This window comes from Theobroma cacao, chromosome 9 (assembly GCF_053813885.1).
Source record: "Theobroma cacao isolate CCN51 chromosome 9, ASM5381388v1, whole genome shotgun sequence".
In the NCBI taxonomy this organism is placed as follows: Eukaryota; Viridiplantae; Streptophyta; class Magnoliopsida; order Malvales; family Malvaceae; genus Theobroma; species Theobroma cacao.
The window spans coordinates 5,979,320-6,005,951 of record NC_142647.1 but is presented as its reverse complement, the minus strand read 5'-3'; the positions used below and the strand labels follow the sequence as shown (position 1 = coordinate 6,005,951).

Sequence of the window (26,632 nt, the reverse complement as noted above, 5' to 3'; positions counted from 1 at the left end):
GTATCATTAGAAATTCAAAGTTTTTGACATTTTTAAACTTGGGTAAATTAAGAAGCCACTTGATCAAGACTGACATTATGAAATTGCATTGCGAAAATCACAAAGCAAGGCCACATGGTTGGCCTGATTGCCCTGTGCATAACAAGGTAGTGCCCTGGGCTCCGCTGTTGAAACCACTGTTTATTTTGTTGGAACTTCATGCTCCTAAAACTACATTCCGGGTATAACTTAGTACTACAATGGTTAGTTTTAGTGCCAGGGAGAATCGTGAATGGGAGTCACAACGGACTTGATTTGGTGATACTGGTTAAGGGCTTCCAATCCATAATCCCTTCCGAAGCCGCTCATCTTGTATCCTCCGTAGGGGCAATCCACATCAAACGCAATGTAACAATTGATCCAGATGATGCCGGCACGGATCGATCTCGAGACGGTGTTCGCCACGTTCAGGTCCTTGGTTATAATCCCAGCTGCCAGGCCATAAGTTGTGTTATTTGCCCTCTTGATAGCCTCTTCCATGGTTCTGAAATGACCAACAAATTCAGTAATATGTTTCATTTAACAAACAGAAGGGAGAAGAGAAAATTAAAGACTTACTTGAACTTCATCAATGACATTACAGGTCCAAAAATTTCTTCCTTGGCTATGATCATGTCATCCTGTGCACAAGTTTTTGGGAGTCATTGAGAATCTAAAACCAAACTTCCAACAACACCATAGTTTTAAGGTTCTGCAGCAATTGTAAGAAAGCCTACCTTAACATCTGCAAATATCGTGGGCTCGATGTAGTATCCCTTCTGGCCCACACGCTTACCCCCTGTTAGCAAAGTAGCTCCTTCTCTTTTGCCATGCTCAACATAAGAGAGAATTTTCTCGAATTGCTTCTTATCAACCTATACCATGTGAAGGCCAACAGTTGATCAATTAAAGGAAACTACATACATACACAAATACATTCATGTGTTGAATCATAATTAGTCTTACCTGGGGTCCTTGATGAACTTGAGGGTCAAAAGGGTCCCCGACAACTGATGACTTCGCCTTCTCCACCAACTTATTCACAAACTTTTCATATATACCTTCTTGAACATAAACACGAGAACTTGCCACGCAGATTTCTCCCTACAGATTTAGAAGATGAGAAGAGATAGCACAGCCACCAAATAAAGGTTGGATTGTAAAATTTTAACCGTCATAAAAAGCAAAAATAACTTACTTTGTTAAAAAACATGCCACCGAAAGCAATATTTACTGCCTCGTTAATATCAGCATCATCAAATATTAATAGAGGAGATTTGCCTCCCAACTCTAACGACACCGGTTTCAGATTGCTTGCTGCTGCTGCTGCCATTATCTTACGTCCAACTTCTGTAGACCCCGTAAAACTCACCTATAACAAGACCCAAACAATGTGAGCTAATTTCTTCATCAACGTGGAAATTTCTTATCTTATACATGAAATTAAATCTCACTTTATCAATGTCCATATGAGCGCTAATGGCAGCTCCAGCAGTCTCTCCAAATCCATTTACAACATTGATCACTCCGTCAGGGATGCCAGCCTGATTAATTTGAACACAAACAAGAACAAAAATTAACAAAGCCAAACAGAGAAGGGCACGTTAACCAACTATTTTAACGTTAATTTTTCTTTTCAGAAGAGTTCGAACTCAATTATTACCCAAGCTTACCAGCTTAGCAAGATGAGCATAGTAAAGAGCTGAAAGAGGACTCTGCTCAGCTGGCTTGACAACCATGGTGCAACCTGAGGCTAATGCGGGGGCAACCTTCATGAAAAACATAACGGTGGGAAAATTCCAGGGAATTATATGTCCGACTACTCCTATGGGTTCCCTGAGAGTGTAGCCCTGAAGCCCCTTTGACAATTTTAAAACTGTCCCATGAATTTTATCGGCTGCACCTGCAAAGTAACGCAGAGTCCTTGCTGCACCTGGGACATCCAAGACCTTGCCATGAGCATACAGCTTGCCCACGTTAATGGTATCCAACGCAGCTATTTCTTCTATGTTTTCTTCAATTAAGTCTGCGAACTTCATCATAATCCTTCCTCGCTCCTGGTAGCCATGAAGGGAAGAATAAAAAAAGATGGACTAATAAAGTAGCAAGAAAAGTGGCAATATCTAGCCCTCTATTATTTGGCATATATATGTATTTTGATACGTAATTAATATATAAAATATTATGAACAACTTACATACATAACTTTATGTATTATATAGGAGACTAAATATTACAAGTAAAAGTTAGAATTATAATTAAACAATTTTCATTACGTATGATAAATATAATCCATCCAAAAAATTAAACAAATCAAACAAAATCAACATAATATTAAACTAAATTCACATATAATAGAACTTGAATATGAACTTAAACCTTTGAAGAACTCTTCTTTTCTAATAAGATAAGAGAAACATCATACAAGTACATTTTTAATGCATTATGACATATTCATCTCAACATATAAATTATTTCAACTCTAACGTTAGGATGAAAAAATAGACTATTTTATATCGACGTACTATTTATAAACGCTTATTAAGTACGGTAAAAAGACAAAAAGAACTGATGATTTCATCTTGCATATCACATTTTACCGTGCAGGGGATGGCCTCTGCGGGTACAACTCCACATATATGTAGGTCCCTCTCTCTACTGTTTGTTTTTGAAAGACGAGATTGTCAGATGGTTTAATTAATTGGTCAATAATGACCCTGCGCCACACTTCAATTATTCACGGTGGCCTTTTCGTCCGGGGCATCGTCGATTCGTGAGCCCCCTATTGCACATAAAAGACGTACAGAACCCTGGATTCTGGAACGTGGCCATTCGGGTTATCAGGTTGTCCACTTGTCCTCTGGTCTCGGCTTTCAGAAATCAGGACGTGTTGCGGCCAGAAAAAAAATCAGGGCCTAGTTTTTTCATTCTCATTGAGAAAATAAATTCAAGTTGTTTTAGAGGTCAGATTTGGAGAGTGTTTTCACTTCCAGAATCATAAGAACAAAAACCACAAAAAAGAAAGAAAAAAAAAAAAGGTTGATGGAGACAGGCTATAACACCAAAAAAATTGACTTCCTGAAAATATCTTCTTTTGGTACATATCCTGAAAATAATCTTCAATCACAATTAAAATTGGTGAAAGCAGTGCCTAGCTAATTTTCTAAAAAGCTAAACTAAGATGGAGTCAGTGTATAAGCAATATTCAACATTAATTAGTAAGAAAAAAAGTTAACTGTTGGACCGCTAGGTTTAGTTAAACCGAACGAGTTGAATTAACCAACTGTACTGACTACTGAGGCTAATTAGAGGAGAGCATCATTGCAGAAAGGTTCGGAGGTGAGGATGAACAGAAAAGTAGTAATCATCACATACAAAGCCAGACAAGCGAGGCCAAGGGCCATGGTCAAATGCGTGACGTGCAGCCCCAACAGCCAAATCAATGTCCTCTGCATCTCCTTCTGCAATTCTTGTTATCACCTCCCCTGTTCTTGGATCAACCGCCTCGAACGTTTTCCCTGGTGTAACAAATCATTCTTTCATTATTCTTATTCAAAGATACAAAACTGAAGAGCTTTTCGAAACTACCATTACCATACCCCCAACAAACGAGAAACGTCAAAGAGACAAATAAAGAAGAAGCAAATTCCGCTGATATGGTACAGAAAAACAAAGCCTGGAACCATACCTGAAATCGAATCAACGAACTTGCCGTTGATAAAGAGCTTCGTGAATTGTATTGGTGGAATCCTGTCAAAAGATTCAGATTGGTCAGAACTTCCGTTGCAGTATTTCGCCATTTCTAATTTCTCTGTTTTGTTTTCTCCCCCTCTCCGTCTCTGTGTGAGGTTCGGGCAAAGCAACAAGAGGTTGTTATATTTCTTTGGCAATGTAATCGCCCATTGCTCTGTATTTAATGCAAAGGGCTAGGGCTTTGACAGAAACCATAAGTATTCGTGGAATTACCTTTTACCTTGAAGTCAAATTCTAGGATATTTTCTTCTCTTTTTGTCCAAGGAAAAATAGAAATAAAAGGAAAGAGACAAGAAGCTCCGTTCCTTTCTTTCCCATTAGACTCTTTTATCGTGTCTAACATAGAAATTGAAACAACGTTTTTAAGCCAGCTTTATTGTCTAAAAATATCATACGCAGAGGGAGCAGAAGAATTTTGTTCTTTTTTAAGTTTAACCAATAATTTCCATTAGGCAACAGATCATTACGTGTGCATATGGAAAAGTCAGACTGTGTGGCCTCATACAAACAAAAAAAAAAGTCTGAATGTACCAAAAGCTGAAAGAGAAAATATTGCTAATTCATTGTCGGGAAACGTGCCAATCTTTTTCATGATACGCAATGGCGAACGAATATTCGTATTTAACAACGATATTTTTTTATTAATAATATTTCTAATTATACATACTATGTTTATTTTGCCTTGCAAAATGTATAACTCCCTATCATGAATTACATTATGTACACAAAAATCATTATGAATTTTTTTTGTAACACAATTATTTATATCATTTTAAAGCGTATTACATAAAATTTTTATTGCTAAATCTTGCATTTCGTATAGTGTAATTTTATTGATTATTGAAGATGAATAGAATACTGATGCTTATTTTGAAATCTTTGCTTCAATCGTACGAAATCTTAGAATTGAAGTCGTCCGTCGGCTCGGGCTTAGAGAGAACCTTACCCTATTATTTAGGCTACAATTAAATAATATTATTACAGTCAAAAGCTTTATTTCCCTCAATTTATGGTTTTGTTTTATAAATAAGGGGGAATTATGGGCTTTTTGGCCAGTTAATATCTTGTATTATTGTTTTAGTTTGCCACTTTCGTGCTTCACCAGGATGAAACAGTTGAACGAGGACTGACGAGAGCATGCAGCGACAAAATGCTGTCCACATTATTCACGAAATATATAAATATTACAACATTTTTTGACACATTCAAATTAAAAAATGGAAAACAATTGGTCTCGATGGATTATCACTGAAACAAATTGCCACGGCCGCCACCGCATAGACAACTGGCTTTGTCGTGTCGGCTATTCCACCAATCCTAGAAAATTTGATGGGAAAAAGTTCAATATAAGCATAAGATTGATTGATCTATGAGCTATTATTGTCTTTAGCCAATAACTTCAACTTTTTTTTTTTTTGTTTTTTTGGTTGAATTTGATCTATTCTTATGTACCAAGAGAACAAGGCTTGCTTGTTAGAATTTGAGAATGCCCTTTTGCTTGAAGGACGAAAAGTTGTAGAGAAATTCTTTTGCAGGAAAAGTTTTTCGTCAAGTGGATTGAATCAATGACAAAACCACGTGGATTGACACATACAAAGAATGCAAGAAAAACTATGTACTATGAAAAACATGTTGCAGTGAATGGACGGGGCAGCAAATGGGAGAATAGTTGGGAACATTCTCATTGAAATGTAGGGTATCGTACAAAAGCTGAATATATGCAGACTGTACATGTGTAACCACATGAAAGAGAAAGCTATAACTAATCCTAAAATTGATTAGCTTAATTAACTTAATTAACTTTTGAGAAACACCATTTATTAATAAAACTCTACGTTTTAAGCATTCCATTGCCTTCCTCTTGTCCTTAATAAAATGGTACGTGTAGAGGCTTCATGTTGTGAAAATTGCCCAAGAATCAACAAAGATAAAATTCAGAGAAAATAAAAAAACAGAAAACACAAGAATTTACGTAGTTCGACCTCTTACCTACGTCCGCAGAGTAAAACTGTTCTTCTATTATTGAGAATTTAAAGTACAATAAATTGATCTTTATAGTTCTCAAAATCAACCCAAGATCCCTTGCACACTCTTCTTCAATAACCTCCCAATAACACTCACCCAAACCACTCTCGCTCCACCTAGAGCAAAAGACAGAGTTACAAGATGTTCACTATTTAGAGCTCTTAAAGCACTGCTTGCAATTTTAAAACCTAGAAATCCACTTTTATAGTATAAAAGTCCAAAGTAGAATGTGATTAGGATTCGATGTGGAATAAGAAATTTAAAACCATACAACTACTTAATATTGTATACAAACAAAAATCCTAATCAAATAAGATCTAGAATTATAGTCAACCTAAAACTCAAAACCTCCATTGTCTTGTTTATGGCTTATTTTCTTCATAGTTTCGATTTTTTTTATTGGCATGGCAATGGGTATCTTATTATAAAGTATCCGTATGTACCCGATCCGATTATATACAATTAAGGTACCTTATAATTGAATTGAGGTTGTAGTAGGGTTTGAGTACCACCCCTTGGATACTTGAACCAAATTATAGTTTTTTTTTAATTTCATATAATTAAAGACAAACTTATATTACTAATTAAATTAATTCATGAAACTATTAGTAATTAACTTGTAATATTTTTTAATACATATGCTTTATATATTGAGTTAATCTATAAGGAATATAATTACTATTAAATATATGCTTTTATACTTTAAATATAAACATTTTTACTTTATATTTTGTGTTAACGTTGCAAAAATTATAACTTATAAAATTATTAATTATAATATATACCTTTGTGTATATAAACTTATAAAATATCTACCTAAAAAGAAATTGTGAGATTAAATAATTTTGGAATCTAGTTATTTTTTTTTAATTTCATGGGCAAACTCATATAGTTAATTGAACTTGTAATGTTTAAGTTGTTGTTTGACTATTTATTTTTAGTTATTTAAGTTTAAATTTGAGATATTTGTTTTTGATTATTTAAATTTAAAATTTTATTATTTGTATGCTTTTATAAATTTTATTATCAGTGAATTATATGAAAAATGGATGAAAATATTATTATATATAGATACATATGTGGATTTGAGTTTGAGAAATTGGGTATCAATGAAGAGCATTTTAATAATTTTTTTACATAATCAAATTTTTAAACAGATTCAGGTAATTATCAAGTAGTGAATATGTATTAAGATTCAGGTTAGGACAATAGATTTAAAAAATATTCGGGTAAGTATAAGATTTGAGTACCTTATTTATTAATTGAGTTCAAATTCGATTACTTCAAACTTAGTGGATACCCTAACTGTTAACAACTCTATTCTTTTATTGTCCTTTTTTCTGGTTCAAGTTTATCATATTAAATTGTTTAGATAAAATATTAAATTAAGGTTTAATTTATCATATAACTTTCTTTTATTTTCTATTAAGATTTTAAAAAAATTAAAAACACATAAACAAACTTTTAAAACCATAGTTTATTTAAATGAAGTGATATTCCCCTAAATGACAAAAAGATAAAATATTGATGGCCTTTGTTCTGTTTTGTCATAGTCAGACCCTGGCCTGTTCTGGCTGATGGCGAATGGTGGATACTTCAAAAGAAATTATAGACAAGGCATGACTTCTAGTCTAGTGGGCACCCAGCCGCACAAGTTCGTTCTATCCCATGGAATTGACCCGTGATTCGTGACTGAAAGCATTTATGATGATTACTTGTCATTTATTGTCAATAAACTATTGCTGGTCCTTCTTAGACTTTGTGAATGGCGTGGAAACATTTCAAGTCAATGGAAACAGCCCAAGTAAAATTATTAGTGAAGGGTTAAGTTAATGCTATTTAATTATTTTTCATAATTTTAAAACAAGCAAGTTGCTTGTTTTATATTTTATTGATAATATAATTTTTGTTGGACATTATAATCTTATGTTTTTAATTTTCATAAACAAATTCAAATAATTGATACATGTCTTTTCGATATATGACAAATCAAATTAAATTCAACGATTAATGCTTAATTTTTAATTCAATAGATATGCATATTAAAAAGAAAGACAAACAAAAAAAATGAAAGAGAATATTAGGTAAATAAAAAAGTGGATCATATTGAAAGTGAAACGTGTAATCATACTTGGAATATATCTTCGAGGTTCATGCTATATATAGGCCGAGGCAACACTACGTAAGAGACCATGGCAGGTGGAGTGATTTTCATATCATTGCAAATCAAGTGGGAATATTTATATATTTTTTCTATTTTCTTTCTTTCTTTTATTTTTTATGAATTTAAATTTTACAAGTTAAACAAACACATTGATTTTAATATAATAAAATCATAATTTTATTTTTTTTAGGAATTGATATCTTATTCATTTTAATGTCAAAAAATAAAAAATCATCAAAAATAAATTTAAAATATAAAAGGTATTTTAATATTAAAAAAAATTAAAAAATGGACAAAGCTTTTTTTTTTAATAATTATACATCTCAAATGTCTAAAGGAAGAAAAAATTAGTCATAGACTTCATTTATGGGCTGGACCAACAATTAGGCATGAGCTAAGGAAGAAAAAATAGGGGGGACGGGAGTGGGGCCCCGCGGGCCGAGGGGCGGTTATAAATTAAAACAAGAGCCGTAACCCTAGGGGCAGTTTTAATTATTGTGCAATGTGGTTGTGGTGGTCTTAAAAAGTCGTAACAAAAGCAAAAAACATGGTGATTTTCATTGCAAAGAAATTGTATTTATCGCTGTGGATGAAGCCCCGGAAATATGGATGTGTGGTGTTTTCAAGTTCCGACTCTAGCATGCCCCAAAATGGTGACCAACATGCAATTTCTGGAGATACGCGTGTCAAAAAATCCACCTCTTTGGGCTTTGTGTTGCCCTGGTGCTCTCAAGGAAGAACGCTTCATCCCGTCGCAACCCACAAATCTGGAGGTGGGGTCTGCAGATCTGCAGACATTGTGGTGTCATCGATCACTGTTACGTCAAACTCATTAATTTTTTCAGTACTAGTATTAAAAAAGCTTATATTAGGGGTCAAAGATTTCAATTTCAGATTTTTATTCAAAATTTTATCATAGTTTTTATTGTTTGAGTTGAGTGAGCGTGACAGTTTTAATAGTGTCTACACCAATTACGTGATAGAACCTTTTTTCTTTTTTTTTTTATTGAGATCAGGTATTTGTTTTGGCAAAACATTTTGGTACTTAATCAAAGCTTTGGACCAAGGATTATCTTGAGCTTGCTCCATGTCCATGACATAAGATCAAAACTTTGCTTCCCCAACTTTTCAGCTTTTCACTATAATCTGCTCCTCCCGGTATAAGGGTTCCCTTTGTCTCTGATAATGCTTATGAATTTAGAAAGAACAAGCACATTCGTATTTTAAAAAGGTACCTTCACACTAATCTTATTACATAATATTTCATTTTCATACTATTTCAGGTATCTGAACCATTTCAAGCTTTACCTTCGATGAGAAAAGATGATTATTTATTAAAACCAAAAAAGGGACTACAAGAAAAAGAAAGGCTTCTCAATACAAGGACACCTACAGGGATTACACAAAAAATTCCTGGACCACGTTGCCGCTTCCACACTATTGGGTATATGATGAAGGTTGGTATGCAGATGGCGGCGCAGAGACATAATCATATGCCCCATAACTAGTTTGACCCCCAAAAGCACCGCTGTTCCGATAACCAGCAGCACCCACATTATCCACAGGGTGTGGGTAGTGTTGTTGAGTAACTGCAGCAGGACTTTGAGAGTGGGCCACACCATATGCTGCTGCATATGGCGCAGTAGGACCCTCAAAAACATTCTGGCCAGCATAGTTATATGGTCCAGAATATCGTGCAGCTGGACTATGCTGTGCTGAGGAAGCTGGGTTTCTACGACTGAAAGGGGGATAGGAATTTGAAAATTTAGCTGCTTTAGCTGGACGGAAAGCAGATGGTCCACTGCCCCGGCTGCTACCAGCATTATGGCCTCGCTTATTTTGAGGCTTTCCAGTGGCTGATGAACTCTTTCTCCTATCTGCCTTGACTTTCTCCAGCTGAGTGGCTCGCTTTCTTAAGCTATCAACAGAGAATTCTGACTCAAGCTTATGGTCTTCAACACATTTGATGATGGCTTTGATTGAATTCAGCTCCACATTATTCGACTCCTCCTGCTAGACCAACTATCTTTAACCAGTAGTTCTTTGCTTAAGGGACAAGAAAACGAAATTCTACATACATGATGTAATTGGTATGTTAAATGGAAAAAGCGAATGTGTACAAACCGTTGCAGCTGCACTATAATTTTCATTCTTCAATATAGTGGTGGCATTCTTTTTGGAGTTCCTGAGATAGGACTTGAGCAGAGAAACAGGAGAAAATCTTTCTGTCAAGCCAGCCTCCATGGCAAAGTACACTGCCTCTATCTCTTTACCATTCTTTACTAGCTCATCAATAATATCTGAAAAGTTCAGAGATCATTCACTCAAGGAGGTGCAATTTAAGTGAATTCTCATATAATGATGATAAGAATAAAACAATACAAAGTATTTGTACAATGTTTCTGGTTGTATTATCTTTAAGTGATGCCAACACCATAATTTATGAACTGATTCTCATTTTCTTGGAAGGGGTGTTTATCCTTTAGCTTTTACTTTAGATTTGTGCTGGCACAAAAAACTGGGCAAATAATCACAAAGAGAAAGCCAACGACCCAATTCAGTATAATACATTGCAGGCTATATTACCTATTTTTCTACCTTAATTTAACTAGTAATTTTTCATGATCAAAAAGTATAATTTACATGAGAAACACAGTATCATAGATCTTTGCAACCTACAGTCAGAGATGGTACACAAGCACTAACATGACAAATGTGCATGTGATTTATTTAAGGAATAAAAAAAAAAAAACCATTCAAAAATACCAAATCAGAAAATTGTGTCTCATTATATAACTTACAGGCATAGATTTGCTCAGGCTTACATTCCAAATACATTTGCCTAAAAGTAAGTTACAAGTGTAGGAGCTACCAGTGTGCATGTGTCGTCAGTGCGTCTGCACATGCAACATGAGGCACTGCATGGCCAATGCCTAACATAAATCCTACAAATCTTGTTTGTATAGGCTTACATCAAATTTATATCGGTATTTGACATATGCATCCGTATTATAGAGAAATGCAATGCAAGCACATACTCCAAAATCCATCTGTGCAAACACAGACATGCATGCATGTATGTATAATTTGGCATCGCACACAACGGTCCACTCTGCTATCTTGTAATGCAAGTGGAATCTGTGAAGCATGACTTATCACTTGGGAAGGAGAGTTTCCAGTTCACAAAGTTAAGTACGAAAGTACCCATGCACGATTTTGATAACATACAACTATCATCTAAAACAGCAAACACAGGGGGGGATGGTGTGATGGGAAGCTGATTTATAAACCAGCTGCTAGACATGACAAGTTCAAGTGAAAGATGTAACAAAGTACAAGCAAATTCCAAAAAGGCATAAAGCATCTAAAGGATGTAAAAGGCAGGGTGAGTTGTAAGCTAATTAAAAACCTCAAATAAGGTTTGGGGTAGCTAGGTCCACTCTTATCTATACCTACAGACAGCACCCTTCAATATAGCATATCTTGTGTGTGTGTGTGTGTATTTCAAAACAGGTTATCTTGTGCAAATATTACATATAAACATATTCATTTTTCACCCAGTCATACGTAAACTAAATAATTCAAGGAGTGAACATGCCTTCAGCATTGGTCAGAGTGACCATTTGCAAGGCAATGCACTATAAATCCACGGTCTAAACAGGAGATTTGAAATGTAAAGGAGTCCTTGGAAAACAAATACTAGAAAATAACTTTTAATGAATTCCATAAAGTGCCACCAATTAAAATTTTAAAAAATTCTATTTGCATTAATCAATTCAATCCCCAAAATATTCTCCCAATCAGAATGTTTAACAATAATAACTCAGCCCTGATGCAAAAGGAACCAGTTGACTTAATCTCCATGAATGACACAACACAATCTTACCCTACCAAATTGCTTGGATGCATTACAAAGAGTGCAACTCGAAATCAAAGCTTATAACAATGTTAAATAGAATTCTATTACCTAACCACAAATAATTTAATCCACAATCAAGTTTTTTTTTTTAAAAAAAAAAAAAACCATTTTCACTCATTTATTATCCTAAGCAAACTGAAAGCAACAACCAAAAACACATAAGTGATACGACAGAACTTAAGAAAAAATGTTTCTTTAAAAAAAAAAAAAAACTGAAAACAACCCTTTGAAAGGAAGAGCACAAACCTCCCATTTTATCACCAAACTCCAAAGCAGCAGCAAGCTTAGCCATATCCCTCCGCGACGCAAAATCCACAACCAACTTCCTCAAAAACCCTTCTTCAAACCTCTCTTTCAACTCAAACCCAACCACCATTTGCAAAAACATAACTGCCTCTGCCGCCCCAACTACTTCTCCCTCCCCATCCAACTGCCCTTTCCATTTCTCAACCACCTTTGCCGCCCTTTCTCCAATGCTCCTTGCAAACTCCGGCCCTTCCCCTTTTTTTCCCTTCCAATTCGCGTCTGGAAACAATGCCTGAACCAACATTCCGCATGCCCATCTCTTATCAGTCAAACCTCCCGTCTTCCCAATTTTCTGGGAAACAAAGTCGTCGACGGCTTCTAAAACAAGCCTGGGTGGGTCAACGGCTTCGTATAAGGCATTGGAGATCTCAGCTCGTAAGGAAACGGATTCTTTTCTCTTGGAAACTATGAATTTAACTAATCCCGTCGAGTCCATACGGCGGGAAAGGGATTTTAATGATTCGGAGAGTTGGGCTGAGGTATTGGGGTTCTGGAATTCGGCTAAAGCGGATTCTTTCTGGGTTTCGATGCGGGCAGTGACAGCGGATTCGCGGTCGGGGATAGAGGATTCGCGGAGGGAAAGGGATTCTAGGGTTTGGGAAGAAGTGGAAGAAAGGGAGAGGAATTTGGAGTCTAGGGATTGGGATTTTTGCGAAAGGGAATCTTGGAGGGAGGAGAAATGTTTGGTTAGGGCTGTAAATAATTGGGTGCATGTCGATAGGATTGTCTTGTGGGCTTCGAGGTCGTCGATGAATTTCTGAACTCTGTCGGTTGAAATCGCCAGCTCGGTCGACATCGTCGATGTAAAACAGCGCCGTTTCGGTGGGAGTGGAGGAAAAACCCTAAGCCCTGGGCGGACGGAACAAAATGCGCGGTGTCCACCGGTGTTTTTATGCCTGGAGGGAGATTGGTAAGTTTTTGTGTAATGAGGAAGATCGGTTTACTTAATCTAAAACGACGCCGCTTCTGTTGACGGGAGAAAAAGGTGTACTTAAACTAGTGGACCGAGCTCATTATGCATGAAAATTTTGGAATTTCAAAATTAAGTTCAGCCCAAGTTTTGACTATGAGGATCGAATTAGGCCACCGATATTTCAGATCCTGTCTGGGCCTTTCTGACAGTTAAATGTCAGCTCTAGTGAAAATCTTAAATGATGGAAACTGCTGGGTTAAGTAGAAGAGAGTTTTGATGTAAACCATATGCTACTAAAATTTGATACATGAAGGGATTCGCTTGCCTTTTATTTCTAGCAGAAATAACCAACGATTTAACGCAAATTTTGGTTACAAGTGAATGGTAGAGATAAAGGTATCTCACAGGCTCACACTCGCAAGGACATTGCCTTGTTGGATTACCAGGTTTCTCCACAGTACGTTATCTTGCAAGTTGCAAATTGCAATAGATGATCCATCGTTTTCGGCCCTTGATATCTTTGATGCCTTAAGGTAAACCCAAATTAGCATATTAGCATATTCTTTCCAAAGCATTTATTCCAAGGTGTCCCACAATCTCTTTCCAACTTGCACTTGCCCCTTGACTGAAGATCTATATGGTGTTGATAAGTAATCAATGCCCTTTCCGAGTACCATCCAAACCCGAATAAAAAGAAATAGCCACAAATCCTTTTTTGGGGTCTCTCGTCCATTGGGAATATGTCTCTATTATTAATATGCCATTTGCCGTGTACCATTCCCATAAACCAATGTTAGAAGATTGTTGCAGGTTCTTTTGAAAAGATAAGAGACAATTCTATGTCTAATTCTATTTGTGTGTTTAGCCTAGGTAATTAGCTATCAATAGTTAACAAGAGAATGTGGACAACAAGCCATAAAAATGATACTGGCGCAGACCTAACAGTCAGGACTAAGGACTATGTAAGATTTGGAAATATCAACCGTGTATCAGACACACATTAGCAGATAAGGACGCTACAGCTGTTAAATTGTCTTCCTTCTTCAAACACACAGCATGATAGAAGACTGATGTCGACTTCCCTTCTAGCATGTTTCAACACTACTTTTCGCCTAAGCTAACTGTGTTCCATGTCTGGCCAAAGTCATGTTTGGAAATTCTGATATATATATATATATATATATGAGAATCCCATCTGGTTTTACAATTCCAGCGAGCTGTTGCTGCCTTGTAATATATGCTGAATTTGCTCCAACAATCACAATTCACAAGCATTTCTTTGTTTTCTATGGGTTCTTATTTTTTTCTTCTTGAAAAATGATTTTTTTTTTTTTTTTTTTCCCCTGGAGAGTGTGAACCCGACATCCAACCACGTTGACGAGATTCCTAGTGCGATTAACTTCTGACGGCCTTGTCGACCACATGAAAATGTCAAAGGCCTTGCATCTGGAGTTAGTGGTTAATCAAGCTAATTAAGAAGCTACACAGTTGATAGAAGTAGAACAATCAAGCTTATATGCCTCTTTTATATTTCAAGGGGGCATAGGAACGCAGGGAAGAATACTTACCAGTGAAGATATTAATACTGATCAAACATTGGCATTACAGTTGCAAAATCAACAAAGATCAGAAATTTCAGAAATAATTTTGTTTTCTTTCTTTTGGGGAGGGGGGAGCACTGCAGTTTCTCCCTCTCTTTCTCAAAACAACAGAGTATTTACAGAGGAAATTAAGATTGAATGGGGCAAACCCTTTTATCCACAATGAATGAAGACCAGCAGATAGCTTCAGGGCATCAAAGATAGAAAAAAGTAGACCCACCAAGTGCGCTTTTTTTTGTGTGTTCCTTGAACTAGACTGCAGCTTTCCTTAGAAAAACACTGGAAGGATCAGCAAACCTCATAGAGAACGATCGAGAGAGGTTATCAGGATCGTCCCATGCAAAGCCCTGATCGAAATTCTGCGAGTAGGTGTAAGGATCATAGGGTACCTGCGCCGGAGACTCGCAAATCTTCCTCTTCTCTTTCTTGAACTTCATCCAGAGCACTTTCCACTTCAGTTTGTTTGACCCAGTGGTGGTGGATGAGGAGTTCACAGGTTCAATCTCATGGTAGACCAGGCCTAAGCAGCCAGTTTTGCACCCTGAATTGCACCAGTTTCTGAGGTCCATTGCAGTGGAAAACCAAAGTTTTGTTTCTGCTCTCAGCCCAAAGAGTGATACTTGAAAACTGAAAACTGAAAACAGCACTAGAAGGATTCTAGAGATAATATAAGCACATGGCTCTTTGCTTCTTTAAAGAGTGGTTGGGACCTGGATGTCCTTTTAAGACCACGATGGTCCAACTTGGCTAACTTATTTAGCGAAACTTGATAAAAAGTAAGACAGGAGCAATTAAGTGTTGACAAGTGCAAGAGAGTGTTTTGTTTGACCCTAGGCCCTTGTTTCAGTGGTCAGGTGTCTTCCTTTAGCGGTTAGGAACATGGATTTCTTATTCAATTTTATGAATAAAATTGATCAAGTAAAGTTATGCATGTGATTAGGAAATGCGTCTTAAGCATTAAGGACTGCATTTTCGGACCCATGTGCTTGCGGGGGGAGCTCAAAAGATTAGGCTGAAGCCTGTAGGGCTTTTGTCTTCGTGATTTGCAAGCAATATAGCTTCTTTTACCGCGTTGCTCCAAACAAACCAAAATTCCTTTAGAATTCGATCGGTAGGGAATATGAAGGAAAGAAACCAAGGACCATTGCTATGCCATGTCCACCATTTCCAAAAGCACCAACATGACCAACCTTCTTTCAGAAAACACTCACAGGGAAATGGTTTTGATAGTGACTGTAGGCCTCACGAAATCATTAGCCTCTTTCCACGTCTTTGTGCAAATGAAACTATTTTTGTACATCATTGTCACCATTTCACACCAACTTGCGAGATTGTTCATTTTGACTTGTTGACCATATTATTTTATCTCACAAAAAATGCTTTATAGATTGAAGATAATATGAATTTTAAATGCGCAGTTTCATTCTAATACACAATTTATGTAGGATTCATGGCTCTTCGTTGGGACCATGATATCCTCTCTTAATGTAAGATTCATGACTTTTCACTAAGAGTGTAAAATTCTCATAGCTCTTTGATGAAAGTGTACAACTTCTTTGATGTGGGATTCACGATTCTTGTTAAAATCGTGACACAGAACTTCTGTATTAAAATTAAACTAATAAGAATTAACAAGCTTTTTATATAATTAGTTCAAATTTACTTCGGTAAATATTCATATGGTTCAACATACACTTGTATCATGTGACAACTTTCTCACCAAATTATTGACCCCTTAGTCAAGCACGTTGATAGCTCTTTCACCAAATTATTGATCCTCTCCTCAGGGGATCCACACTTTATATGGAGTCCGATGTCCCAGTGCTTCGTAAGTGGGATCCACACTTTTATGTGGATCTCACACTATAGTGTTTTCAGACTACAAATTATTTACACTCTACGTAACTTTTCTTATCCAATAACCATCTCATCAAGGAGATCCACACCTTTATGCGGGATACGATGTCGTATCGCCCTCGAGCTCTCACGATGCATAGTCACATTTGTACCTGGTAATAGCTCTCATTTAATCCCCGATACTCTCGTCAAAGGGATCCACATCTTTATTTAGGATCACACCGTGGTGCTTCCAAGCTCACATGACACCCCATTACTTGCACCAAGTGATGGCTCTTTCACCTAATCCTTGATATCCTAGTAAAACGGATCAACACTTTTATGTGGGTTCCGACGTCATATTGCTTCGAAGCCCACACGATCCACACTTTGACATTGGTATCTCAAGCCCACAAAGTGGTATCCAAAAGTGACTAATGCCACTAATTACACGAGTCTCGACCTAAGAAACTAGCTTATTGGGTTAATTAATCATCTCTTTATTTAAATACAAGACCACTTGAGTATGCATTTGATGTGAGACTCACATATAATGCATGCTTATATTGATTTTGGTCATATGGGATTCATCACGTACTTGCACCACATGACAAGTCTCTCACCTACTCCCTAACCCTTGGCACCCTCATCAACGAGATCCACACCTTTTAAGTTAAGTCCAACGTCGACGTAGTGCCTCTCGAGCTCACAATTTACATTTTTACGCGAGATTTGACACTGTAATGTCCCTTGAACCCACATATGATAAAATACTTCTAATATTACTAGTCACGGAGTCTGGAGTGTCAACCTTAAAATCTAACCTACTGGATAAGGTAATCATTCCTCCAGTCAAGGTCAAGATCACTGAGCATACATTTGAGTTGAGACATACATGCATGCGTATATTTGCTTATGCAAACTCTAATTTTACTGTTGTATCTAACTTTTATCAAAGAAAAAAAAAATTTCTTGGTACATTTCCATATTCTGTTATGCTTCAGCTCAGAAGCAGAACCAGGAATCTCTCAAACCTGGCATGAGGCTCAAAAGAAAAAGCTTCTTGAACATACATTACTGTTTTACCGCTAGAACCCAATAAGTGGAAAATTAAACGTAAAACAAAGTAAAGCTAGAGTACAAGCTTGACCTACAATTTTTACATTCCCGAGAGATGACAATTTATGGGTTTAAATCATCGACTTTGACTAGGATCAAAACCGTGAACGAAATATTAACATGTATTGATTTTGATTTCAATGAAATAAAAATAATAATAAAAAAAGTTATTAGCTAGGTTAGAAAGCAACCCCACCAGATAAAACTTCCCTAAAAACTTAGTTAATATGTAATATGAACAATAATCAGAAGTTGGAAGCGAGACAAGTAATTGAATTTGCGTGGGGGCAAAATTAAAGGTTTCTTTCTCTTAAAATTGTAGTAGTTACATATTACAACCATGGAAGTTTTTAAGGATTTCAGCCCATTGTAAATCCGTCTCTGATACTAAGTAATGATTTACATTCCTCATCGTTTGGGCACTTTACAAACTTGGCAGGTTTTCTGCCCAGTTCAAGCTTTTTCTGTATGCTAAAGGTAGGAAAGAGCATCTCTGTGCATCTCCAACACTTTTGGTATCCTCCTGAGCGGCAGGCAACAAGCAAATATCTATTGAAACGATGACAACATAATTAAAACTTCCTAGTCTAATAAATGGGAACTTCAAACAAGTTTATGGTGCTAAAACATTGATGCAGGTTTAAAATGTCAAACAGGCAAATCACATCGGAAGACACAACTTGAACCCTAAACAGTGAACAATCTGTTAAATGCAAAATCCAGGCAAAGAAATGCACTCTAAGCCTATTGGACTTAAAAAGTCCAATAATTCTGGACCTTACAAGAAAAAAAGAGAGCTCTTGTCTGGTTTAGAATAGAGATATAAAATTCCAAAAGTTTGGAATTTAAGCTTTAATAAGAATGTTAGACCCTTGCTCACTTGAGCAAATTTTAAGGTTTTAGACTACTGAAAAACTCTTATCCTAGTTTGCTGGGGAAATCAGTCATACACTTCCAGCTGGGGAAAAATTCCAAATCACACAAACACAAAGTGGGTTTGTCTAAATCTAATTGAAAGATCAAAATCAACAAGAACATGAATCTCCAAATTTTTACCATTATGCAAAAGGCAAGGTTCTTTTATCCAGTCACCTACTAAATCAGGCGAAAGAAAACCCAGAAAGTCCTGGAATCCTTTATTATGCTACCAATCCTAGCCCTAAAATATGACTGTAATGTTGCGATGGCCATAGGAATAAGAATGTAATACAACCTTAAGCATATCTATGTTATTGCTAAGAAAATGTGCATAAATTAATAAAAGTACAATTGGCTAGACCAGTACAGTACTAACATGGTAACTAATTTCAGGTGCCCCCACCCCATAAGTCAGTACACAAGTGACAAAGTCCATAGTTGAGCCCCAATGGATTTGAATTTTGAATATATAGGATTATTTTGCAACAGAGTGTCAGATAATAAAGATGCAGTTACAGACATGAACGATATTCAATCATAGGTTTTTTGGTAATAAAAATTCACAATTTGAAACAAAAAATATTATCTGCTGATCTCTTTGCAGGTTCAAAGCTATATCGTGCAATTATCACTCCACAGAATTATAAGATGTTACATTTCAAGATCATACAGTCCACCACAACAAAATTCCTTTCAGGCATTGTACCAGATAAATAAGCAACTATTTTCAGGTGTCCAGAAAACATCCAGACGTGGCAACTAGTGCAATAAATATATAAATAGACAACCATGATGTAACATAATCAAGGATGGAAGCAAAATCATAATGGTTATTCTATGAAAGGAAAATTTTGTTTCAAACCATCAAGTATTTGGCAGAAGGAAAGGCGCAATAAAATGAAACTCCCATGAGACTCATTAAGGATTCTAAATTTCAAGGCCACAAACCAGATCAAGATTTGATTGACATTACAAGGCTAGACCAGAATGTTTTACCTGCCTTGAACATGTAACTGCAGTGACTCGTTCCAAATACCAAACTTCAGGACACTGTCCTCCCATAGCAAATACACGAAATATACAGATTTTTCAACCATTTATCCTGCAAAATAGATAAAAGCAAAAATCATTAGCTGGTATGGGATAAATCAAATATTTATATTAGAATTTAAATCCTTAGTAAGTTCTTATTTGAGAATTGTATGAAAATATATTGTATAAAAATAATTCTTCCAGCAGGCAATAGTGAGCCTTGATGATTTGGAGCTAAAACTAGGTTTACATCCATGGTTGAGATTTGTGGACCATAACTTTCTTTATTGAAAATGTAAACACATGAAAAAAATACAACCTTGTATAAATTGAACCTTTTTAGTTCATTTCTAAGCTATAGAACACGATTCAATAAGTGAAATTGTCAAGTAAGGTTCACTAGGTTGCATGACAATGACATCAAAAGAGCTTTTCAAGTCAAGTTTCACAGCTTGAAAGATAATCTAACATGTCACTGGAAGACTGCTTCGAACACCAAAGATAGTTATATAGATAATATCATACACCATTAAAGAAGAAAATCATGCAAAATTAAATCACCTTTACATGGGTACTAGGAAAAGCAGTTGTACGCAAAGTTTCTTGCATTATATCTTGTGATTTTCTCTTGGGTGCACTAAGTATGAATGCAGCTTGGTCCTGTGTAGCTGCTGCTGATGTAATCCGATATCCTTTCTCCCATCTTCTATGAATTCCCTCACTTGGATAGAGGAAATCAAGTTCAACAACCTAGTCAACAAGAATAAAAACATGTAAGTGATTGTTGCAGTATCATACAATTGAGTATTATTAGACTGGAATGGGACAACCTGACTAGGATAGCCTGCATTACGGGACATGACAATGCCCCATTTGCTGCCTGCAGTGGTCATTGAGGTTACAGAGAAGCCTTCTTTCCACTTCTTATTAATCCATTTGAAAGGAAAGACATCACTAACTTTGTAGGACTGTTGCGTGTAGGGTGTACCTTTAGTTGAAATAAGGAGAAAAACAATATCAGCATTACCAGCATGAAGCTTCACAACATCAATTGCAAGATAAAGTTCACGGAAAAGTGATTGATCAACATGATAATCATAACAGTAGAATTTTGTCTGTTTTCTCCTAATCTCAGAATTTAGCTTCATCTGAAATGCAATACTACATCAGTAACCAAAGGCTAAAGTCCAGCAATGCCAAATCCAGGATTTTACATGAGGGGTAACTAAAAGGTAATTATAAGGGTAATTATACTATATATATCAAATTTTATACATATAATAATAAAGAGAATTAAAAATTGAGGGGTGGCGACCGCCCCTGATGGCTAGCCTTGTCAATTTCACATTAACTCACTACACTAAAGTTACAAACTTAACCCTTATAAAACAACCCACCCTTTTGGATAATTAATAAAAACTGCAGTGAAAATAAATACTTGAAAGACAAACATGATGTCAAAAAGCTTTGATTACCCTTTGACATAACAACCAGTGCACTGCCATTGCCTGCACCAGCAACTGAAGTGATGTAGAAATTCTTGTCCCACTGTTCCATTATCCACTCCTGATCAAATAATCAGTAAGAAGGAAAAAACTTCCTTAGACTTCCTAATTAGAATAATAAAACTGAAAAGCTGACAACTGAGAATCAGTTACTTCTACCTTATGCAAAAAGATTGGTGATAACTCGAAAACCTGAGCTGTGAACCCTGTCCCTGCATCCATAACAATGGCCCACAGATTCAAAGATGAAGCTACACAGCTGATATACAAGCCATCTTCCCTTCCCTTCTCGACATGCTGGTAGAGTCTTGAATCCATAACATTGTAGTGATACCTGCAATAAATATTGCGAATTCTTGATAACAAGTGAAGAAGAATCTTATACCAAATTGACAGGAGATACCAAACTCTGAAATGAAGCAGCCATGGTTGCCCCTCATGACCTTATTGTTCTTTTTCTTCTTCATCTCTTTTTTATGCTGGTGGGGGGGGGGGTGTTTGCACAGTCTGGCTACATAACAGAGTTTCTCCGTGAAAATGGGGTTCAGTTCTAGAGACTATCATATGATAGTCTGATGACAGGAAATTCTAGCATTAGTATCCTATTGTCACTTTGCCTCCATTGAAAGTGGTCAAAAAATACATTTCCACAAGGCTATTGCCCCATTCAAATGATGTGTGAAGCATATGAAGCAGCCAAGACACGGCCATGCACTCCTAGACACATGGTCAAAGAGAGTGGCAGCTTATACCAAATACAACATCTTTGGTTTTGAAGAGAATTTTCACCTCTGCTTCATCGAAGTTCTGGAATTATAGATTGAGATCCACTGAGAAGCTGGAGCACCAAGCCGAATTTTCTTCTTAAGCTGCTCACCATCTTCCAACTCAGCAAGTGATCTTCCCCTTTTTTGACCCGCCTGATGAATTAAGGATTCATCAAAAAATTCTAAATAAAAATATAAAATTTTGTTTCAAAAAAGTTATTGGCACAAGTTAAAATGCCAGGTAACAACCTTAATAGCTCCATCAATTTGGATAGGACGTATTGACGAAGTAAAATCTATGCTATTATGAAAAAGCGAAATGAGCTTCGAGTAATTGGGCTCTTCATCAAATTTCATATTGGTCACAATCTCAAGAAACTGTTGAAAAGGAGGAGGACATAAGTAACAAAGCATCTCAGGAGAAGTTGCCATCTTCTTTTTACAAACAAGAAATCCTTTGTTCTCCCCCTGCATCAAAGCACAACAAATTAATGACAAAAAGACAGCAATTAAGCTACAAATTTCGAATTGGACATACAAGTTGGAAAACAGTTGAAACTTACAATGTAACCTTGCCAGGGAAGCTTTCCTCTAAGTAGAAATATCAGTGTATAAGCCAATGACTCAAGGTCATCCCTTCGACTCCCTGTCCTACCCAAATGAGCGTGTACACTTGCATAACGTACAGTTCCCCTAAAACAAACAAAATAAAAATAAATTCAAAGTGGCAATCTGAAGATTCAAAATCTTGTGTTCCTTCAGTCTGAAAAGTAAGTGCAGGCAAATAGGCTGGGAAAATTATGCTAGCTATTCAATAAAATCTATAAGCATATATATCCATAGAAATAAAAAATAAATAAAATAAAAATGGGAGTTTTCTGACAAATGTTCATCTTCAAAACATAGCAGCCTTAGTACTTAGAGTCAGTCACCTAAAGACATCAGGCTTTTGGTCATAATCAACATGACGTCCAGAAGCTGTCTCCTTCCATCTTGAAGCTGAAAAAGGTCAAAGAACTGAATTATAAGCCATTCCAAAAATAATATGCTATAAAATAGTAAACAACTCCAAGATGTAAAGAAATGAAAGCAGCTATACCCAAACCAAGATCAATTAGATATAACTTCTTCTCATTCGAGGTCCCAGGCTGGCCAAGCAAAAAGTTCTCGGGCTTAACATCTCCATGTACAAAACTGAAGTGGAGAAAAGAAATGTGGACAAAATACAACAGGCAGTAAAAGAAGTGAGGAAAAAAAATGGAATGTAACAATTTCAAAGTACCCTTTGTGATGAAGCTGCTCAAGAATTGATATTGCCTCCACTGCTATACAAGCAACCATCTCTTCAGTCAGCCTATACCCAAAGCAACAACAATAGTAGCAACAAGGTTTTAGATACAAAATATTCAAAGTATACCATTTTAGGAAAACTGATGATAATGTAAAAAAATGAGGGGGGAAAGAGAGAATAATAGTTCCGTACATCTGGTTGCTTGAGTTCCAAACATCCCATAAACTTGGACCCAGCATATCCATGACCTAGATTCACAAGATTCACAGAAACATCAATAAAGACTCTTTTTTTCCCTTTTTTCAAAAATACAACAGTGAAGTTGACATTCTATACTAAAGGAACTCACAAGAATGTAGTAGTCTCCTAGTTGACCTTTGTAATGAACCAAGGGAAGTCCATAACAACCATTGAGAGTGCTGAATGATAATTTCGAGACAGGAAAATAAATTAGCTCATAATATTCAAAGTTCAAATGACTGAAAGAACAAAATCTGCATACCTATACACTTGCCACTCATAAGGAGGACCAGAACTACATCCTTTACCATTTCGATGTTCAAATTTCAAAGCAACCTACAAAATGTAACAGGATAATGGCATTAGTAACAGAATTAACTTCCCATGAATTTTGTTCAGCTTCACTGGAGCTGCAAGTGAAACAGAACCTCAAAGGCATCAGGCCCACTGCACCCTGTGCCACCAGAGATCCTTCTTCCAACATAAACTTGTCCAAAACCCCCTTTGCCCAGCTTTCTATCTAACTTGTACACAGGGGAGTTACCAAGCTGAACCTGTCAAAAGAGAAGCATATGGAACATTTAGTAGAAATCACTTGAAAAAGAGGCTTGGCATGAAATTTGACGATGAAACATATGTGTAAGTTGTCGGATTTGACCATACACAACACTTATAAAATCATGCATAACCAGAAAGACAGTTATTGTGCCTCTTCTTTTTCTTGATAAGGGAAGTGGGAATGTTGACGCAGTTGCTTAGGTCTGTCTGGTCATTTACCTCAAACAGTCTGACATCCCCACCCACTAACACAAGGCTCTTAATCCATTATCACTCCATTATAACAACTAAAAGGCAGATTAACAGCGAAGAAAATTAGTACCCTTTCAGGAAGTGAACTAGTGCTTCCTTCTTCCTCAACAGCAACCAGTCTTTCTGCACTTTTCTCAACTACCTGCCTCACTGGCAAGTTTAATCCAGTGCAACCCCTGCCACAGGCAGCAGGACCAACAAGCTTGCCATTGTCATCTTGATTCATTGCTCTGCGCCCTCTACCTCTACCTCTACTAGCTATGATGGATTTACACAAGAAAACAGCAGGTAAAGTGGATTGATTTGAAACATAAAAGATTTAAAGATAAAACTTAAAAGAGTTATTACCAGCACCACGCCGAGCAGTTGGAACTAAGGCAGCAGGGCTCTCCTGGTTGTCATTGATCCTCTTTGATCGTCTAATTCCACCTCTCAAATCTGGCATTCTTTTCCCATGCAAAAAAGAAACCTCCTCCTATCAAACCATTATTCACAATATTTTCTTTAATCATCAAAACACCCCTTAGCTAAAAACTACAAATTTTCAACCAAAGTATCTCAAACCCACAGAAAGCAAGCGACATATATGTTGATGGGTAAACATATAGTCTAGCAACAACAATCCCACAAAATGGGAATTCATAACATAGTGTAAAATTCATAATCCATTTCAATTTTATTGCAACCTAACACATTCTACTTCAACAATTATACATCACAAAGACAGAACTCAAGTGACAAGTAACCATAGTTAAATTGCATGATTATAACATCAAGAACTAAGTGTAAAGCATCATCTAAGTAAAAATGCACTGCAATATCATATTCATCCAAGCTGCAAAAACCACACTCTGATCATCATTACAAAAACCAGAAATCAACGTTGATCTTTTAGCTAGGCAAAAAACACACTTAACTCAAAACTGAATCCAAATCAGTTCTAAACACAAAAATATCATCGAAAGTCCAAACAGCAATCACTTTCCTAAATATAGTTTCAAGCTTTACAAATCAGTTTTCATTTTTATTTTAGTTTCAAACTCCAACAAATTTCAGCATCGGCCCCAAACAAAAAACTGATCAAACAAACCTCAATTTGGATATTCACAAAACAGACGATCATCCAAAAACTGACCCTAAAACAATAAAAAAATCACAAATTTTCTATTAAAAAAGCACAAAAAATCAATACCCAGAAACCGATTGCCATAAAACAATGCACCCAAGAAACAAAAACATTACAACATACCCAAATCGATTTGCCTCTTTTACTGGGTTTTCTTTATCGTTTTTATTGCCTTTGTTTCAACAAAGCCAAAAGACAAGCAGATAAAACGGAGCGATACGATATATACCTTTTTATTAGAAGAAGAAGAAATTAGAATGACGCAAACTAATCACGTGCTTTAAAAAGCTTGGGGCATGAAAAAAAAATTTTGAAGAGTAAATGGAAAAACTAATGCGATCGAAATTTTTTTTTTTTTAAATGGAAAGACAGAAATGACGGTGGGTGACTTGAAGCCAGAAAAAGAGAGAAAGAAGAAGGCAAAGGCATGGACATGGAAGAGGCAGTGCCCACGACTTACAACGTAGGATGCCATTATGGAGTTACGTGGAAGGAGCTGATTGGCTTGCATTTGCTTATTATGGGTTGGTGGAGTAGTGTATCTTCCCCTATCAGTACAAGGATAAAGCTAATCTTTTATTTGAGATCATTTTTTCTAACATGGATTTTCAACTTTTTTTTTTAATATATTGTCCTATTAAAAATAGTTATAACAAAATTTTGAGGAATTTTGAACTTAAATTTTATTTAGTTGCATTCTTTTAGTTTAATCAAACTAAAAATTATAATTCTCTTTGTATATATATTCAGTTGGGCTTGATAATGGTATGAAGCCCGAAAAAGTTTAATGGTAACCTTGAACCATTTTGTAGTTGTTCTGCCTTTTTCACTAGTCTATATTATCAATTACAAAGAGATAAATATATTGCTAATAAAAAAAAGGATGTGTCTATTAGATAAATTATTAGAAATTAAAATTTTAAACGATTTAATTTAAAAGTCGATGAGATAGAGTCTTTGAATGAGCAGAGCAGCGGGGATGATGGTCATTGAGTTAGGAAAAGAGCAAAAAATAAACTTTTGAATTAATTTTAGATAAATTTATGGGTTACTAGATATGAAAAATTTGTAACTCGTTACTCACTTTGTTGGAAAGAAGTCTGAATATGGTGATATGCCTAATGTTGTTACATTTCTCAAAAACGATATATAAAATGCTAGACCGACCTTTGGACAATTACAACAACTTTTGCATAATACATTCTGAGTTCTTACATTTGTCGTTTTTCATGCTAGTATTTGTTGCAGGGTCTTTATTTCAAAGGAATGAGAAAATAAATCTTATTACT

General features: G+C 36.1%; 4 protein-coding genes across 11 annotated transcripts; all 4 read right to left on the bottom strand.

Annotated features, from left to right (window-relative positions):
- Positions 1-59: 59 nt before the first annotated feature.
- On the bottom strand, positions 60-3,940 carry ALDH2C4 (aldehyde dehydrogenase 2C4). 2 transcript variants are annotated; one of them, XM_018127674.2, is made up of 9 exons: positions 3,707-3,940; positions 3,394-3,536; positions 1,692-2,075; positions 1,473-1,562; positions 1,217-1,390; positions 985-1,122; positions 756-893; positions 598-659; positions 60-523 (listed from the first exon to the last, which is right to left on the bottom strand). In XM_018127674.2, exons 1-9 carry the CDS (start codon positions 3,816-3,818, stop codon positions 250-252), a joined length of 1,515 nt encoding a protein of 504 aa, XP_017983163.2. In that variant the 5' UTR covers positions 3,819-3,940; the 3' UTR covers positions 60-249. The 2 variants fall into 2 exon arrangements, with proteins under 2 accessions (XP_017983163.2, XP_017983164.2); XM_018127675.2 differs by lacking the exons at positions 3,394-3,536; positions 3,707-3,940 and adding an exon at positions 2,619-3,375.
- Positions 3,941-9,269: 5,329 nt separating this feature from the next.
- LOC18588623 (FRIGIDA-like protein 4a) lies at positions 9,270-13,424 on the bottom strand. Of its 2 annotated transcripts, none has more exons than XM_018128217.2 (3): positions 12,126-13,424; positions 10,085-10,260; positions 9,270-9,973 (listed from the first exon to the last, which is right to left on the bottom strand). In XM_018128217.2, the coding sequence occupies exons 1-3, from the start codon at positions 12,979-12,981 to the stop codon at positions 9,398-9,400; spliced, it is 1,608 nt and encodes a 535-aa protein (XP_017983706.2). In that variant the 5' UTR covers positions 12,982-13,424; the 3' UTR covers positions 9,270-9,397. The 2 variants fall into 2 exon arrangements, with proteins under 2 accessions (XP_017983706.2, XP_007013214.3); XM_007013152.3 differs by having other exon boundaries at positions 9,270-9,970; positions 12,126-13,418.
- Positions 13,425-14,662: 1,238 nt separating this feature from the next.
- Positions 14,663-15,405, bottom strand: LOC148760651 (uncharacterized). The gene has a single exon (XM_088809437.1). The coding sequence runs from the start codon at positions 15,266-15,268 to the stop codon at positions 14,951-14,953; it is 318 nt and encodes a 105-aa protein (XP_088665563.1). The 5' UTR covers positions 15,269-15,405; the 3' UTR covers positions 14,663-14,950.
- A 2,520-nt stretch (positions 15,406-17,925) lies between these two features.
- LOC18588620 (casein kinase 1-like protein HD16) lies at positions 17,926-25,782 on the bottom strand. 6 transcript variants are annotated; one of them, XM_018128088.2, is made up of 19 exons: positions 25,467-25,782; positions 24,566-24,663; positions 24,288-24,475; positions 23,836-23,961; positions 23,670-23,743; positions 23,517-23,586; positions 23,360-23,415; positions 23,159-23,230; positions 22,976-23,070; positions 22,809-22,875; positions 22,440-22,569; positions 22,126-22,344; positions 21,899-22,029; positions 21,269-21,443; positions 21,080-21,170; positions 20,435-20,592; positions 20,166-20,354; positions 19,569-19,674; positions 17,926-18,203 (listed from the first exon to the last, which is right to left on the bottom strand). In XM_018128088.2, the coding sequence occupies exons 2-18, from the start codon at positions 24,660-24,662 to the stop codon at positions 19,615-19,617; spliced, it is 1,998 nt and encodes a 665-aa protein (XP_017983577.2). In that variant the 5' UTR covers position 24,663; positions 25,467-25,782; the 3' UTR covers positions 17,926-18,203; positions 19,569-19,614. The 6 variants fall into 6 exon arrangements, with proteins under 6 accessions (XP_017983577.2, XP_007013211.3, XP_007013205.3 ...); XM_007013149.3 differs by having other exon boundaries at positions 24,566-24,692; positions 25,573-25,782; XM_007013143.3 differs by having other exon boundaries at positions 25,573-25,782.
- Between the last annotated feature and the right edge of the window lie 850 nt (positions 25,783-26,632).